This window comes from Pituophis catenifer, unplaced genomic scaffold (assembly GCF_029215685.1).
Source record: "Pituophis catenifer annectens isolate HBS135680 unplaced genomic scaffold, rPitCat1.0.hap2 SCAF_4, whole genome shotgun sequence".
NCBI classification, from domain to species: Eukaryota; Metazoa; Chordata; class Lepidosauria; order Squamata; family Colubridae; genus Pituophis; species Pituophis catenifer.
The window spans coordinates 122568055-122584026 of NW_027256884.1; the positions used below are offsets into that span (position 1 = coordinate 122568055).

The following is a 15972-nucleotide window of genomic DNA, read 5'->3' on the forward strand; positions in this document are numbered from 1 at the left end:
ACTGTATCTTCAACTGATCCTTAACTGTACAACCCTTCACAAAGTATTTTTTCCCCTTAATTCAAGAATGCCATTGAAGGGCACCACGATTTCCTGCCCCCAAGGAAACCCAGGGTTTGACAGTGATTAGCAGTAAAAGCATAGCAACTCTGAGCAATTCAGACAGCTAATTTCATATACAGCTTTCTTGCCAGAGCAATTTAACCCAGCCCTAGCCAAAGGTGCTTAAAAGCTTTTTGCTCTTTTTTATTTCTCCCAAAATTTCAGATGCATTTTTATCACCCTTTCCTGATTTACAGCTGTTGCCCCTTTTTCTTTCCTAGTGACAGTACACGTAGCCCTCAACTTACAACCACAACTGAGCCACAAAATGTCTGTTGTTGAGTGAGATATTGGTTTAAATGAGCTTTGCCACCCATTTTACGATTTTTCTTGCCTCCATTCTTAAGTGAACCACTGCAGTTGTTTTAGTTAGTAACACAGCTGTTAAGGGACTCTGGCTCTTCTCCATTGACTTTGCTTGTCAGAAGGTGGATCATATGACCCCAGGACATTGTACCCATCGTAAAGATGAGTCAGTTGCCAAGTGTCTGAATTCTGATCACATGACCGGAGGGGAGGGAAATGCCACAACGGTCCTAAGTGTAAAAACCGGTCGTAAGTCTGAAAAACGGTCCTAGGTCATTTTTTCAGCACCATTGTAACTTTGAACGGTCACTAAACAAACCGTTGTAAGTCGAGGACTCCCTGTACCCTCTCCTGACGACACTCTGATTCCTGCCGCTGTTGCAAACCAACATGGGAAACCGATTTGAAGGCGGGTTGTTGTCTCACCTCACATCCCCAAAGGCATCATTGGCTGAATGCATCATGAAGGCATGCCTACAGATGAAAGTATAATTAGAAAAATTATACTGTTGTAAGCCGCCCTGAGTCCAGCTGGAGATAGGGCGGCATATAACTCATAAATAAATAAATAAATAAATAAATAAAATATTAGACTGTGCAGAGATGGATAGATTAATATTAATTATAAAGGATAAGGAAGAAACAGAATACTTTTTAACATGGGATATGTTTTATCAATGGTTGGATAAAAGAGGTGGAAAGTAGAAGATGAAAGATTAATACTATATATAAGAAAAGAATGCAAGAAATTATATTACATATAATATAATACGATATTAATATTACAGTTATTAGTATTATTAGTATTATCATTATGGAATATTAGCAAGTAAATGATGTTAAGAATCAATTACAAATTTATTCCCACTTATGGCTATATCCATGTTGCTTTTATCTTTACAACTTATATTCTTTTTATTGTTTCCTAGTATGATTTGATTGCTTATTAGTATCCTAGGACTATCACTAAGTGTTGTATCTTATGATTCGTGACGAATATATTTTATTTTTTCTTTATGTGCACAGAGAGCATATGCACCAGAGACAAATTCCTTGCATGTGCAATCACACTTGGCCAATAAAGAGTTCTATTCTATTCTATTCTATTCTATTCTATTCTATTCTATTCTATTCTATTCTATTCTATTCTATTCTATTCTATTCTATTCCTATTATTTTGTTGGAAGAAATATCCTTCTGGGTTCTGCTCCAAGTGGGGAAACAGATACTGGAAACCTACAATTTCTTTCATTCTATTCTGTTCTGTTCTGTTCTGTTCTGTTCTGTTCTGTTCTGTGCTATTCTATTCTGTTCTATTCTATTCTATTCTATTCTGAGAAGCAATTATTCGTATTTTAAATATGGTTGTTATTATTAATATAGAATAGAATAAAACAGAATTCTTTATTGGCCAAGTGTGATTGGACACACAAGGAATTTGTCTTGGTGCATATGCTCTCAGTGTACATAAAAGATACATATTATTAATATTACTCTATCAGTTTACTAATACTTTGTATGAACAAATGGCTCCAGACAATACACTTGCTCATTAAGCGTGCATGTCAATTTAAAAAAGAAAGAAAAAATGTACAAATAAACAATGGAAAAAAATAATAATAATGCAAGAGAGCCAAACTCTCCAGCAGAAAGCAAAATAAATATCACCGGATCGATTCCGGGCAAAGACATGCAAAGTAAGATCTCTGTTCCGGGAATCCGCCCCACAGGAGGCGAAAAAGACTCTCGTTGCAGCTGAGGCGCCGGGCCAAAAAAGTCTCGGAGCCCGGGAAAAAACAACAACTCCAGCCCTTTCACACGTGACACGCAAAGGGCGGGCCTAGCCGAGCCCCGCTGTTCCGGGGAAAGGGTTACCAGACAGGCCGGCAGGCTCTTGGGAACCCTCCGTGCCCGTCTCTTTTCTCTCTCTCCCCCGTGCTCGGAGCCATGGCGCGCTTGGCAGCCTGGCTCTCCTCCTTCCTCCTGGCCGCCCTGCTGCAATTCGGGCCGTGCACGGCCGACACCCCGGCCAACTGCACCTTTGAAGACCTGGTGGGCACCTGGGTGCTCCAGGTGAGAAGCGGGCAGGGACCCCCGACCCGGGAGATCGATTGTTCCGACCTGGGTAAGTCGCGCCTTTGACTTTTTTCCCCCCTTCTTCTTCTAATTCTTTTTCCTCTTCCTTCTGTTCTTGGGGAAACCAAAAAAAAAATCAAAACTTTCCAACGGGAAAACATGACACGCGAGTTCAAGCGTTCCCAAGGGATTTTAACCCGTGGGTGCTGCTCTCCCCCCCTCCCCCCAAATGGCAACTGGGTTTTGTTGGGGTTTTGTTTTTGTTTGTTTTTTTGGGAGGGGGGAGCAAAACTTTGTTTCCAAAGTTTTTCTTTGTTCTTTCTTTGTTTTTCTTCTCTGGTCCAAGAAGCTTCACACTTCTTTTCACTTCACTTCTTTTCACTTCACTTCACTTCATCTCTTGAAAAGCAGAGGGGTTTTCCAAGAAAAAAACAACAACAGAAAGTCCAGTTGCCTTTTGGAAAAAGCATATTTAGGACCATCATCACCTGGATGATTGAGAATCTCCATAGACTGACTGACTGACTGACTGACTGACAGGACAATCATCACCTGGATGATTGAGAATCTCCATAGACTGACTGACTGACTGACTGACTGACTGACTGACTATCTAGTCAGTCAGTCAGTCAGTCAGTCATGTAAAATAGCATAGAATAGAATTCTTTATTGGCCAGGTGTGATTGGACACACAAGGAATTTTTCTTTGGTGCATATGCTGTCTGTACACAAGAAAACAAGATACGCTCGTCAAGAATCACAACACCCAGTGACAGTCATACGGTACAATAAGCAGTCAATCATATTAGGAAACAATATAAATTGCAATATTATATGATATAATATTAATATTATTAATGATATATATCATATATTATATATATATAATATTATATGTGTGTGTCATATATATATATATATATATATATATATATATATATATATATATATATACACATACATACATACATACATACATACATACATATTTGTTTTCGTAGATTTTCACGGGTAGAAGTATTCAAGTTTTGGTGTATTCGGGTCTTTTCCCGTGTAAGATTGAGAGTATCTTGGCGACATTTCAACAAGGTCCCACTCGTCATCTTCAGGCTGGTGTCTTCGGCTTCGTGCTTCTTCGAGAAAAGGGAGGATGGGATGTCCCATCCTCCCTTTTCTAGTGGATTGTGATTTCACTGAACTAGGGCTGCATAAAAATCTTGGTTTACGTAAGAAGAACCTGGCTAAAGAGAAATATATACATACATACATACATACATACATACATACATACATACATACAATATTATATTATAATAATATAATATAATAATATAATATAATAATATAATATAATATAATAATATAATATAATAATATAATATAATATAATATAATATAATATAATATAATATAATATAATATAATATAATATAATATAATATAATAATATAATATAATATAATATAATATAATATAATATAATATAATATAATATAATATAATATAATATAATATAATAATAATATAATAATATAATATAATAATATAATAATATAATAATATAATATAATATACTTATAATCTCTATAGACAGCATACACACACACATTGTGATAATCAGCTCCATTGAACACAACTCGAGAGGGATAGCCACCTAGGCCGCCTCTCCCCACCGAATTACAAATCCCATCCTCCCCAGTTTGTGTGAACATTGCTGGTTGGAAGTTGGTAACTAAACACAGTTCAGTGATGGAGCTTTTTTATCCATCCTGCTAAACCAAGTTAAAATGAGTTTGGGTAATTTGCAACTCTGCATTGTAGAAACTCACTGACCATCTTTAAGATGACATCAGTCATCCCCCCATGACTCATACGGTTGATTGGTTTGGGTTTTGCAGATTGTGCAAACAGGAGAATTGTTTTGACAATCTGGATTGTGCAAACACTTTTCCTCCATTCTGACTCAGTGCCCCGTAATTCTCATTTTTCCACTTCAGCTGAAGTGATACACAAACTTGGCAAATGCATTTAGGCATCAAACACCAAGCCTGTTGCTTTCGAGAAATATTTCTGGAGCGGCCTTCCTTTAGCAGGGATGTTGCTTGGAAAAGATTTGTAGTTCTGTGTTTGGGATGAAGGAAAGCTTAAAGTTGCTTGATAGAGAAATTGGGTGGCATGTAAATTTAATAAACAAAAAACAAAAATAAACAAATAAAAAAAAAAGATTTCCCAGTGATTTTGCAAGGCAAATATGACAGAGTTAATAGGTATGTGGCAGCTCAAATCTCACCGGCTCAAGGTTGACTCAGCCTTCCATCCTTCCGAGGTGGGTAAAATGAGGACTCAGATTGTTGGGGACAATAGGCTGACTTTGTAAACTGCTTAGAGAAGGCTGTAAAGCACTGTGAAGTGGTACAGAAATCTAAGTGCTATTGCTATGTCCCCTCCATCACTCACACTGTTGCTAGTTTCCAGGGGCCCATGTTCCACCACCCACCCCTCCTCCTCTTGCTATCACTTTTCTTAATCTGCCTCTCCTTACCCCCTCCCCCACCTCCATTTTTTTTTAAAATTGATTTATATGCCGCCAGGGTGAATTTGATTTAAATCGAGTTGATTTAAATCACAATTTAAATCATGATTTAAATCACTAGTAAAAAGGCTTGATTTAAATCGATTTAAATCATAATTTTTAAAGAGCAACTGTCATCTCTGCTACTCCTTTGACCCACTGTTGACTCACCGATAGTCCCAGTGTTGCAGAATATACAGCCTCCTGCTACATAACTAAGCTCCATTTCATGCTGAATAAACTAAATTGTTTATGTATCTTAAATAGAAAACTATCTTATGATAGATTTTTACTCCAAAAGTTTTTTATTAAAATAAATTCGATAAAAATAAAAAAAAATCCGATTTAAATCAAAAAAATCTGATTTTTTTGATTTTTTAAAAAAAATCATTGATTTTTATCCACCCTGTATGCCGCCCTACTCCGGAGACTCAGGGCGGCTTACAATGCGCTAAGCAATAGCCTTCATACTTTTGTATATTTATACAAAGTCAGCTTATTGCCCTCACAAACTGGGTCCTCATTTAACCTACCTTAGAAAGGATGGAAGGCTGAGTCAACCTTGAGCCTGGGGAGATTCGAACTTACAGTAATTGCAGACAGCTGGTGTTAATCACAATGCTATCAGTCTGCTGAGCCACCAGGCCCTTTAATGGCCTGGTTAATATTTAGCTTGGCAATCTTTAACTAGAGCAAAATCTTCCCTTTTCAATCCCTATCCGAACTAAACCCATGTTCAGGGATGTCCAACCTTGGCCACTCTAAGACCTGTGGACTTCAACTCCCAGAATTCCTCAGCCAGCCGTGTTAGCTGCGGGAATTTTGGGAGTTGGAGTCCACAGGTTTTAAAGGGGCCACGGTTGGACACCATGCTGCTCATTTTTCAATGCTACCTCTCCCAAATCAGCTGTCCATACAGTTTGTGTGCATAAGGCCGAATGGTTAATAATGGGCCACAGTACCTAACTCTCCATTGAAGCCTCATTTAACTCAGCATACAACTAACTCATCCTTTTATGTTATCTAATTTTAGGTTCTATTTAATTGGGTCAAACTATGTTATAATAATAATTTTAATTAGCAATTTTATGATGTTTGTGTATCTATATTTTTCTTGACTGTACACCGCCTTGAGTCCTACGGGAGAAAGGCGGTATAGAAATATAATAAATAAATAAATAAAATAAAATCCTTTTCTATGGCTCAAAACTTTTGCAACTGGTGCAGATACAAATTAACAGAGTTGGAAGGGACCTTGTAGGTCATCCAGTCCAACCCTCCACCCAAGCAGACCCTACTCCATTTCTGACAGATGGCAGTCCAGTCTCTTCTTGAAAGCCTCCAATGATGAAGCTCCCATAACTTCCGAAGTCAACTTCTGTTCCGTGGGTTGATTGTTCCCACTGTCCGAAAATTTCTCCTTATTTCCAGGTTGAATCTCCCCTTGTTCAGTTTTCATCCATTATTCCTTGTCTGGCCTTCGAGTGCTTTGGAGAATAGCTTGACGGCCTCCTCTCTGTGGCAGCCCCTCAAATATTGAAAGACTGCTCTCATGTCTCCCCTGATCCTTCTCTTCACTAGACTAGCCATGCCCAGTTCCTGCAACCATTCATCATATATTTTAGCCTCCAGTCCTGTAATCATTTCATTTCATTTCATTTATTAAATTTTTATACCGCCCCTCTCCTGAAGGACTTGGGGCGGTGAACAGCCAGGATTAAAAAACATACAGTATAAACATTAAAATACTTTAAAACATAATTAAATCTATATTGGCTTCCCCCAATTTAAAACACCTTACCCATAAAATTAACCAATTAAAAAATGTTAAGCCAGCCCGGCTTGCTGAAATAAAAAAGTCTTCAGAGCCCGGCGAAAGGTCCGGAGGTCCGAGATCAGTCGTATCCCTGGGGGTAGCTCATTCCAGAGGGCGGGTGCCCCCACAGAGAAGGCTCTTCCCCTTCTTGGTTGCTCTTCTCTGCACTCTTTCTAGAGTCTCAACATCTTTTTTATAGTGTGGTGACCAAAACTGGATGCAGTACTCTAGGTGTGGTCTTACTAAGGCTTTCTAGAGTGGTATTAGTACCTCCCTTGATGTTGACTGTATCCCTCTGTTAATGCAATTTAGGATTGCATTGATTTTTTTGACTGCCGCTGCACACTTGACTTATATTTAGCTGGTTGTCCATTAAGAGTCCAAGATCCCTCTCACAGTTACTGCTATTAAGCCTGGTTTCCCCCAGTCTATATGTGTACTTTTGGTTTTTCTTGCCTAAGTGTAAAACTTTACTTTTCCCTACATTGAATTTCATTTTGTTACATAGGGCCAGTATTCAAGCCTGTCCTTCCACCCAACTAAAACCATAGGAACATTTTTTTAAATTAGCATAGTCAGCCTAAAGTCCAAATTTGAGGAATGTTTAAAAGAGGGGATAATTGCTTTGCAGTTTTTATTATCAGAGGTACGTTGCTAGTTCCAGTGTCAAGGTTAAGAGCTGTGGTTTCACTCCACGTGATGGTAGTACCGGTTGAGGATGTCTTAAGCAGAAATTTCAGTGGTTTCCAAATCGGAGTCAGGCCTCTTAAACTTCCTCTTCTTCCTCCTTGCTAATATCGCTAATTTTATTTTTAGTTTTGGGGTTTTAACCTTCTTTCTGGACATCTGTGCTCTTATTCGATGCTTATTTGCAAAATAAATAAATAGATAGATAGATAGATAGATAGATAGATGATAGATAGATAGATAGATAGATAGATAGATAGATAGATAGATAGATAAATAAATCAGGCTTTCGAGTCCCTAAAAATGACAGTTACCACGTACAGCTGTGAGAAGTGCATCACCGTTAATGCAAAACAAGCTAGCTTTGTATTTTTTTGCAGGTTATTTTGTTCCAGAAGACGAGGGGAGAGGGCAGTTCTTAGAGGAATATAAAAATAAATAGTATTTTGTTTTATTGCCACTACACTGACCTAAAAAAGAAAAAAATTAGATCAGTGGGGAAACATTCCAACTGTACAGAGCTACAAATCCTTTGGCTTGTATTTCTCAACTCTTTCTGATTTTTACCAAATGCTCCTTATGGGTGTGTGCAGGTAGTCCTCCATTTGCAACCACAGTTAGGATCCCAGTTTCCGCTGCTAAGCAAGGAGGTTTTTAAGTGAGTCATGCCCAATTTTATGACCATTTGGTCCGGGGTTGTTAAGTGAGTCACTGCAGTTGTTAAATGAATCACACGGTTGTTAAGCAAATCTGGCTTTCTCCATTGACTGTTTGTCACAAGGATGGAAAGGATGGTGCAACTATTGTAAAAGTCCTCCACTTACAACAATTCATTTAGTGACTGTTCAGAGTTACAACACTGAAAAAAAAAGACTTATGACCATTTTCACACTTACGACCGTTGCTACGTCCTTGTGGCCCATTGATCAACATTCAGAGGCTTGGCAAATGACTCATATTTATGTGTCCCTGGGTTATGTGATCGGCTTTTGCATCCATCTGACAAGCAAAGTCAATGGGGAAGCCGGATTCACTTAACAACCATGTTACTCCCTTAACAAACTGCAGCACTTCACTTAACAACAGTGGCCAGAAAGTGTTGTGGCCCGTCAGTGGCCTGTGCGGATTGTAGCTGATTCTGACAGCGAGGAGGCTGGTGTGGTGCTGCGCCAGCACCTGTACAGCTGGCACTCGAGTCAAACAATGAGGAGGCTGGAGAAGGCGGGGATTCAGCCAGGGACTTCAGAACCTCCAGAAGCTCCCATAAGTGAAGAGGAAGAAGAGGAAGAGCCTCTTCTCGATTCACGGGCGCGCAGAACTGCCAAAAGGCAGGAGTGGCTCCTCAGGAGGAGGTCTCCTCGATAGTAAGGCTTGGAGCTAATTGGCCACTCCCTTAGCCTAATTAAGGAAGGACGACGACTGAGGCAATTCACAGGGAACAACTTCGTTCACTCGCCTTCGCGTCTTGATCTTAGTTCTCTGCAAATTGCTTCTGGGCTTTCTGCCAGCCATAGTAAGATTACGATTATTTATTCTTTGGATTCTTGTAGGCTGTTAAGAAAGTTAATTAACAGCCTTTGTTTGAAAAAGACTGATTTAATTTAGTAAACTACGGTTTGTACAGACTTTGTGTGTGCTGCGTTCTTTGGGGTCCGTAGCTGAAGCAGAAAGAAAGATTGTAAAACAGGGCGAAATTCACTTAACAAAAATGTTTGGCTTAGCAACAGAAATGTTGAGCTCAATTGTAGTTTGTAAATTGAGGACTACCTGTACGTTCCAGTTGCCAGGCATCCAAATTTTGATTATGTGACTATGGGAATCAGTGGTGGGTTTCTACCGGTTCGCCCGAACTGGGGTGAACCGGTACAATTGGCGGTGCGAGGCTCCACCCACCCGCCCAGACGTCATCATGGATGCTCTATGCATGTGCAGAAGCGTCGCGCACGAGCGAAGCAAGCACACACGCATCCTCACTGTCCCGAAACAGTAGCGAAGGTAAGTGAAAACCACTACTGATGGGAATGCTTTTTTCAGTGGCATAGTAACTTTAAATGGTCCCTAAACAAATGATTGTAAGTCGAGGACTACCCATATGAGCTATTACAGCAATATTTTATGAAAATATTTCTTCCCAAAAGGTGAAAGATCGCCATTTACAGGCATGAAAAATTTTGCTGTGCTTGAAAAGTGGATGCAAAGCTGCCTTCACTTTCTCTGCTCATTTTTGTTTCTAATAAAGGAGAAAATACAGAACTGTGCAGAACTCCAGGTTTAAAGTAAAATTTTAAAAAAAGTATATTTCAGTTCAGATGCCAAACAGTTGTCTGTAACTCCTAAACCAAATGTGACTTTTCTTGGGATTATGCTAAATTTGCAGGAGGCAACTACCGTATACCACGCACCTTTTTCTCCCCTAAAAGGGGGTGAAAATTTAGGTGCATCTTATACATCGAATGTAGCCCCGCCCACCCACTGGCCCCCACCCTTTGGCCTCTGCCTCCCAGCAGTTACCTCCTTGCAGCAAGCAGCAAGAAGAAACAGCCCGTTTCAGCTTCAGCACAGCCTAATTAGCACAAGTTGATTGGATCTGCCTCCCAACTTTCAGCTGTTTTGCTTCTCAGCTGTTTTGTGCAGGGCTCTGCTGCTTGCTGCAAAGAGGTAAATTGCTGGAGCAGATTTTTTTTTTCCTTGTTGCTAATCAAGCTGTGCTGAAAATGAAAATGAAAGTAAAGCAGGCTGTTTGCTGCACCGAGGCAAAATTGCTCAGAGGCAGAGAGAGATTTCTTTTTCTTCTTTTCCTCACCAAAAATGTAGGTGTGTCTTATATTCTGAAAAATACGGTATATAATCTCGGGGTGGGGGGAAGAAACACTGCTGCTTTAAGGAACGGAAATGTTGAACATATTGTCCTCCTGATCTAGGTTGCTCAACCAGACTTTCAAAGGAGAACAAAAAGGGAAAGGGTGGGTTTGTTTAGGAACTGAACTGATTTTATATTTTTCCTTTGTAAAGCTTTTTGTTCAATTTGTGATCACATGCCCTTTAACCAAGAGATTTGGGTGGTGGAATTTCCCCACCCTTAGAGGCCTTTAAGAGGTGCAGCCAGCCAGCTGTTTGCGTAAAAGAAAAAAAAAAAGTTGTACTTTGGCATTCTGCAGCTTTAAGTAACAGAAATGGAAATAATTTTTGAACTTGCCTTGTGCCTGAAACTTATTGGGTCAGCAGGAATTTTAATCATGTGAATATTCTTTTAAGGAAATGTAAGCAGATTTCTGTGCTTGCCTTTTCGTTACTATATTTTTATATTTTATATATACAGTATATGTGTGTGTGTATGTATATATGTGTGTATATATATATATATATATATGTATATATTGTTCTGAAAAATATTTAGCAAATGCTGGGGATTTATGGTCAATTCAGACTTTATTCCAAAGCTTTAGTATTGTTCAATTATTGCAATTCTCTCCCTCTCTCTCTCTCTCTCTCCCTCCCTCTCTTTCTTTCTCTTTCTTTCTCTTTCTCTCTCTGACTCTCTTTCTTTCTCTCCTTCTCTGTCTCTCTTCCTCTCTCTCTCTTTCTCCCTCTCTCTCTGTCTCTCTGTGTCTTTCTTTCACTCTCTCTTTCTCTCTCTTTCTCTCTCTTTCTTACTCCCTCTCTGTCTCTGTCTCTCTTTCTCTTTGTCTTTCTCTCCCTCTCTCTCTCTCTTTCTCCCTCCCTCTCTCTCTTTCTCTCTGTCTCTTTTTCTCTTTCTCTCTCTCTCTGTGTCTTTCTCTCACTCTCTCTTTCTCTCTCTTTCTTTCTCCCTCTCTGTCTGTCTCTCTTTCTCTTTGTCTTTCTCTCACTCTCTCTCTTTCTTTCTCCCTCTCTTGTATAGGTACATGTACATGTAGTCCTCAACTTACCACCATTCATTTAGTGACCGTTCAAAGTTACAACAGCACTGAAAAAAGTGATTTATAACTTTTTTTTCACACTTAACAACCGTTGCAGCATCCCCATGGTCACATGATCAAAATTCAGACGCTTGGCATCTGTCTCGTATTTATGACGGTTGCAGTATCCCGGGGTCATGTGATCCGCTTTTGCGACCTACTGACAGGCAAAGTCAATGGGGAAGCCAGATTCACTTAACAACCGTGTTACTAACTGAGCAACCAGAGTGATTCACTTAACAACCGTAGCAAGAAAGTTTGCAAAATGGGGCAAAACTCACTTAACAACTGTCTCGCTTAGCAATGGAAATTATGGGCTCAGTTGTGATCGTAAATTAAGGACTACCTCTATATGTGAGAGGAAAGTGGTTGGTTCCAAGCACATCTGGCTTTTGTAATCTAATGTTATAAAATAAAACAATTTTTTTTTTTGTAATGTTGTAAAATGAAACAATTTTTAAGGGCTCTTTTTTTTAACACCTATTGTTGCACCCCCTAATGCGGCCATAATTGGGGGAAGCACCTTTGCTTAATCTCTGTACTTCAATTGTTAAGGCCCAATATTGGTCCACCATAAATAGCTATTATTATTGCTGTTTATACACCGTTTGCCAGATATTTCGATATTTGGCTCGGGTGACTCTGCTCGCTGTCAGTCATGCCCTCGACACCTCCCAGTTGGACTACTGTAATGTAGTCTACTTGGGGCTGCCCTTGAAGACTATCCCAAAAGCTTCTGCTGGGGCTGAATGCAGCTGCACAGGCAGTTATGTATGCCCCTGGACTGGTACACTTTACATATATATTTAAGGAGCTTTGGTGGTGCAGCGGACTAAAGTGCTGTTAAGTAGCACTTAGCTGCCAGCTGCCTGCAATTACTGCGAGTTCAAATCTCACCAGGCTCAAGGTTGATTCAGCCTTCCATCCTTCCGAGGTAGGTAAAATGAGGACCTGGATTGTGGGAGCAATAAGCTGACTTTGTATAAAAAAGAACACTGCTTAGGGGGGCCCAAAAGCCCTACTAAGCAGGTATATACAAAAGTATGAAGGCTATTGCTTAACACATTGTAAGCCGCCCTGAGTCTCCGGAGAAGGGCGGCATATAAACCAAACCAATAAATAAATACAATAAATATACTCCACAAGCTGCATTGGTTGCCAATTTGTTTCCAGGTCCAATTCAAGGTGCTGGTTATAATCTTCAAAACCTTTCATGGCGTGGGTCGTTTCTTTGAAGGACTGTCTCTCTTTCTGATTACCTCTGTCCATTCCAGTAGCTCTTGCAAAGAAGGCTTGTTGTTTCCTGTCTAAGCAGGGGGTTGGTCTAGAAGACCTCCAAAGTCCCTTCCAACTCTATTATCCTAATTCTACCATGTTTCCCCAAAAATAAGACCCTGTCTTATAATTTTTTTGCCACCAAAAAAAGGCACCAGGTCTTATTTTCGGGAGAAGGGGGATGTCATCCACTGACTTATCTCATTTGCACATTTCGCCCCGCCCCTCCGCCTCTTTTTTGCTATCAGAGGCATTCAGGAACTTCTTGGTCCTGCAAGGCCAGTAAGGTTTTCCTGAAGGCCTCTGCAGCCGATAACAGAGCTCCGGATTGATCCGGAACTCTGTTATCGGCTACAGAGGCCTTCAGGAAAGCCTTGCCGGCTGCAGCAAAAGAAATGCACCGAGGTGTGCGAGACCTGGCTGCAAATATCCAAAGGTAAGTAGTAGGGAAGCTCCACCCCCTCATCCTGACCCTACCTTAATTTTTACCTGTGCACCCTGGAGTGGGCAGGGGCTTAATTGGGGCTTATTTTGGGGGTAGGGCTTATATTGGGAGTAGGTATAAAAATCAAGCTAGGGCTTACTTTCTGAATAGGTTGTATTTTGGGGAAAACACAATAGTTACCGTCCATTAAGCACTTACATTTGGCGAGTCCCAGGTGGCAGGCTTTCTCTATCGTGGCATCCATCTTATGGAATTTTCTCCCCCCCCCCCCCCAAAGCAAGATTATTAACGTTAGAATCTTACATCGGGGCATTAATAAAGTCCAGCTACAAGCCATATTTAATTGACTTGGTTAATCTTGGACAAAAGCTAAGCACGGTGGTTTTGATAAATTCCCAGATTGCAAGATTATGGGCGATTTCTAGATACGAATCTAGAAAACAATCTTGGTTTAGATGCTTGTCCAGTAGAAGACAATATCTGTAGCTCCAGGTTGAACTGTGGTGTTCTTGGTGTGCTTGCTTTGAGATATTTATTTTTTTATTTTATTTTATTTTATTCAACTTGTATACATTTATTCATTCTATTTATTAAATTTAGAGACTGCCCATTTCACTGATAGAGCAATTTCATTGCCCCACACTCTATCGCATTGACAATCCCAAAGGTACTTTTTCAAGAGGCAACTGGACTTTTAGAGAGTTGTTGAGGCCACTTGGAGGTTTGTCTGTGTCCTCACGGTCACCTGAGTAGTGCAAACGGGTGTGGAGTCTTTTTTCCACATCGATTTGCACTACTCGGGTGATCCTGAGGACACAGACAAACCACCCAAGTGGCCTCAATGACTCTCTAAAAGAATGCAAATGACCAGCAGTCTGCAAGGAATATAAATCCAGCCATTCCCATTCATCCAATCCTGGACGACATCTTCAAATCTCGCTGTTTGAGGAAGTTGCATAACATTCTCAGAGACTCTTCCCATCCTGCTTACAATCTTTTTGGACTGTTGCCTTCTGCCAGAAGATACAGAACAATTAAGACTTGGACCACACGTTTTTCTGAATTGTTTTTATCCCAGAGTTATAATTGCACTCAACGATGAACTAAAGGGTCACCATCAGTGAGCTGTTGGACAGCATTACTTGGTCTGTTGTGTGGATGTTTGGGTGGTTTAGGGGTGGGGAATTGTGGTGGGTAGGAGTGTGTTTGAGGGATTGTTATGTGTGTTGGACCTGGTCTTTGGGTGTTAAGTGAATTTCGTTGTATGGGTATACTGTGTATACACATGTACAATGACAATAAAGTTGTTGTTGTTATTATTATTGGTTAATCTTTAGTGAGATTCACAGCCTTTGAGGCTGGTTAATAGCTCAGCAGCTCGAGTCCTAACCAAGGACCTAGGAAATGTTAAGGTATCGTCGGAGGATGTAAGCTGTTCCGAGTAAGGTGGTTTTTTGTAGAGTCAAAATGTTCAAGTCTGGCAAATTTAGAATTTCTAAATAGCAGGGTAGCCCTTTGGGTATTGCTCCAAGGGCTCCAATTACAATTGGGACAACACACGATTCCTTTTTCCACAGTCGCTCAACTTCAATTTGCAAGTCCCGGTACTTTGTGATTTTTTTCTTGCTGCTTATCTTCAATCCGTGCATCACCAGGCATTGCAATGTCAATGAACCATACTTTTTTCTTTTCAACTATTGTTATGTCAGGTGTGTTGTGGACCAAGTGCCTGTCAGTCTGAATCCTAAAGTCCCACAAGATCTTTCTCATTCTCTAAAACTTTCTTAACCTGATGTTCCCAGTGGTTTTTGCTGTACTCAAATCCAAACTTCTGGCACAATTTCCAGTGAATGATCTTAGCAATGCGGTCATGGTATTGTAGGTAGTCAGTTTGTGAAATTTTGCTGCACCCACTGATCAGGTGGTCGACTGTCTCATCTTTCTCATTGCAGAGGCGGCATTTGCTGTTGGTGGTAACATGTTGAATTTTTACCTTCATACAGTTTGTGGCTAGGGCTTGTTCTTGAGCTGCCAAAATAAAGCTTTCTGTTTCTTTTTTCAGTACTCCTGATCTTAACCAGTTCCAAGTTAGTTTCTGGTCAGCTTTGCCTTCAATACTTTTCAAGTATTGGCCATGCAGAGCTTTGTGTTTCCAATTTTCAGCTCACTGCTCAATTACTTCTTTCTTATATTCTGCTTTTTTTTTTAGTTGTCTTTAAAAGGCCTCCTTTATTTACTTCCTTAATCATTGGTTCTTCACTTTTCTGGATGTAATCATTCAATTATTATTATTACTATTATTACTATTACTATTATTACTATTACTATTATTACTATTACTATTACTATTACTATTATTACTATTACTATTATTATTATTATCCAGCCAGAGCTGAAGAAGCTTCTTGGGTGAGAAGCAAAACTTCTTCAAAGAAAAACAAAGAAAGTCCAGTTGCCTCTTGAAAAATTATCTTTGGGGCAACTATGACTGAAAATCTCCTTAGACATTTTGCATTGATGATGTTGTCTAGATGGGAAATGAAACGACTGCGAGCAAACAGTCAAGCTTGGAGAATACCAAGAACTGCATAAAATGTTAAGCATTTCAGCTCAACTAGAAGGAGATTTTATCCTCTCTCTTTTTTTATGGCAAATTATGTTTTAAGGCTTTGTTTAAAAATAAAGAAAAAAAGACAATGTTAGTAGCATAATCTTTTTTTTAAAAAAAAAATCTCCTTTATAGATTGTAGGCATC

General features: G+C 39.7%; 1 protein-coding gene across 1 annotated transcript in view; it reads left to right on the top strand.

The window, feature by feature from the left end:
• The first annotated feature begins 2277 nt into the window (after positions 1 to 2277).
• CTSC (cathepsin C) overlaps positions 2278 to 15972 on the top strand; it is a 51530-nt gene continuing 37835 nt past the window's right edge. The window contains exon 1 of the mRNA XM_070942923.1: positions 2278 to 2533. Within this exon, the coding sequence (XP_070799024.1) occupies positions 2356 to 2533 (178 nt within the window). The 5' untranslated portion in view covers positions 2278 to 2355. The remainder of the gene's footprint in view (positions 2534 to 15972) is intronic.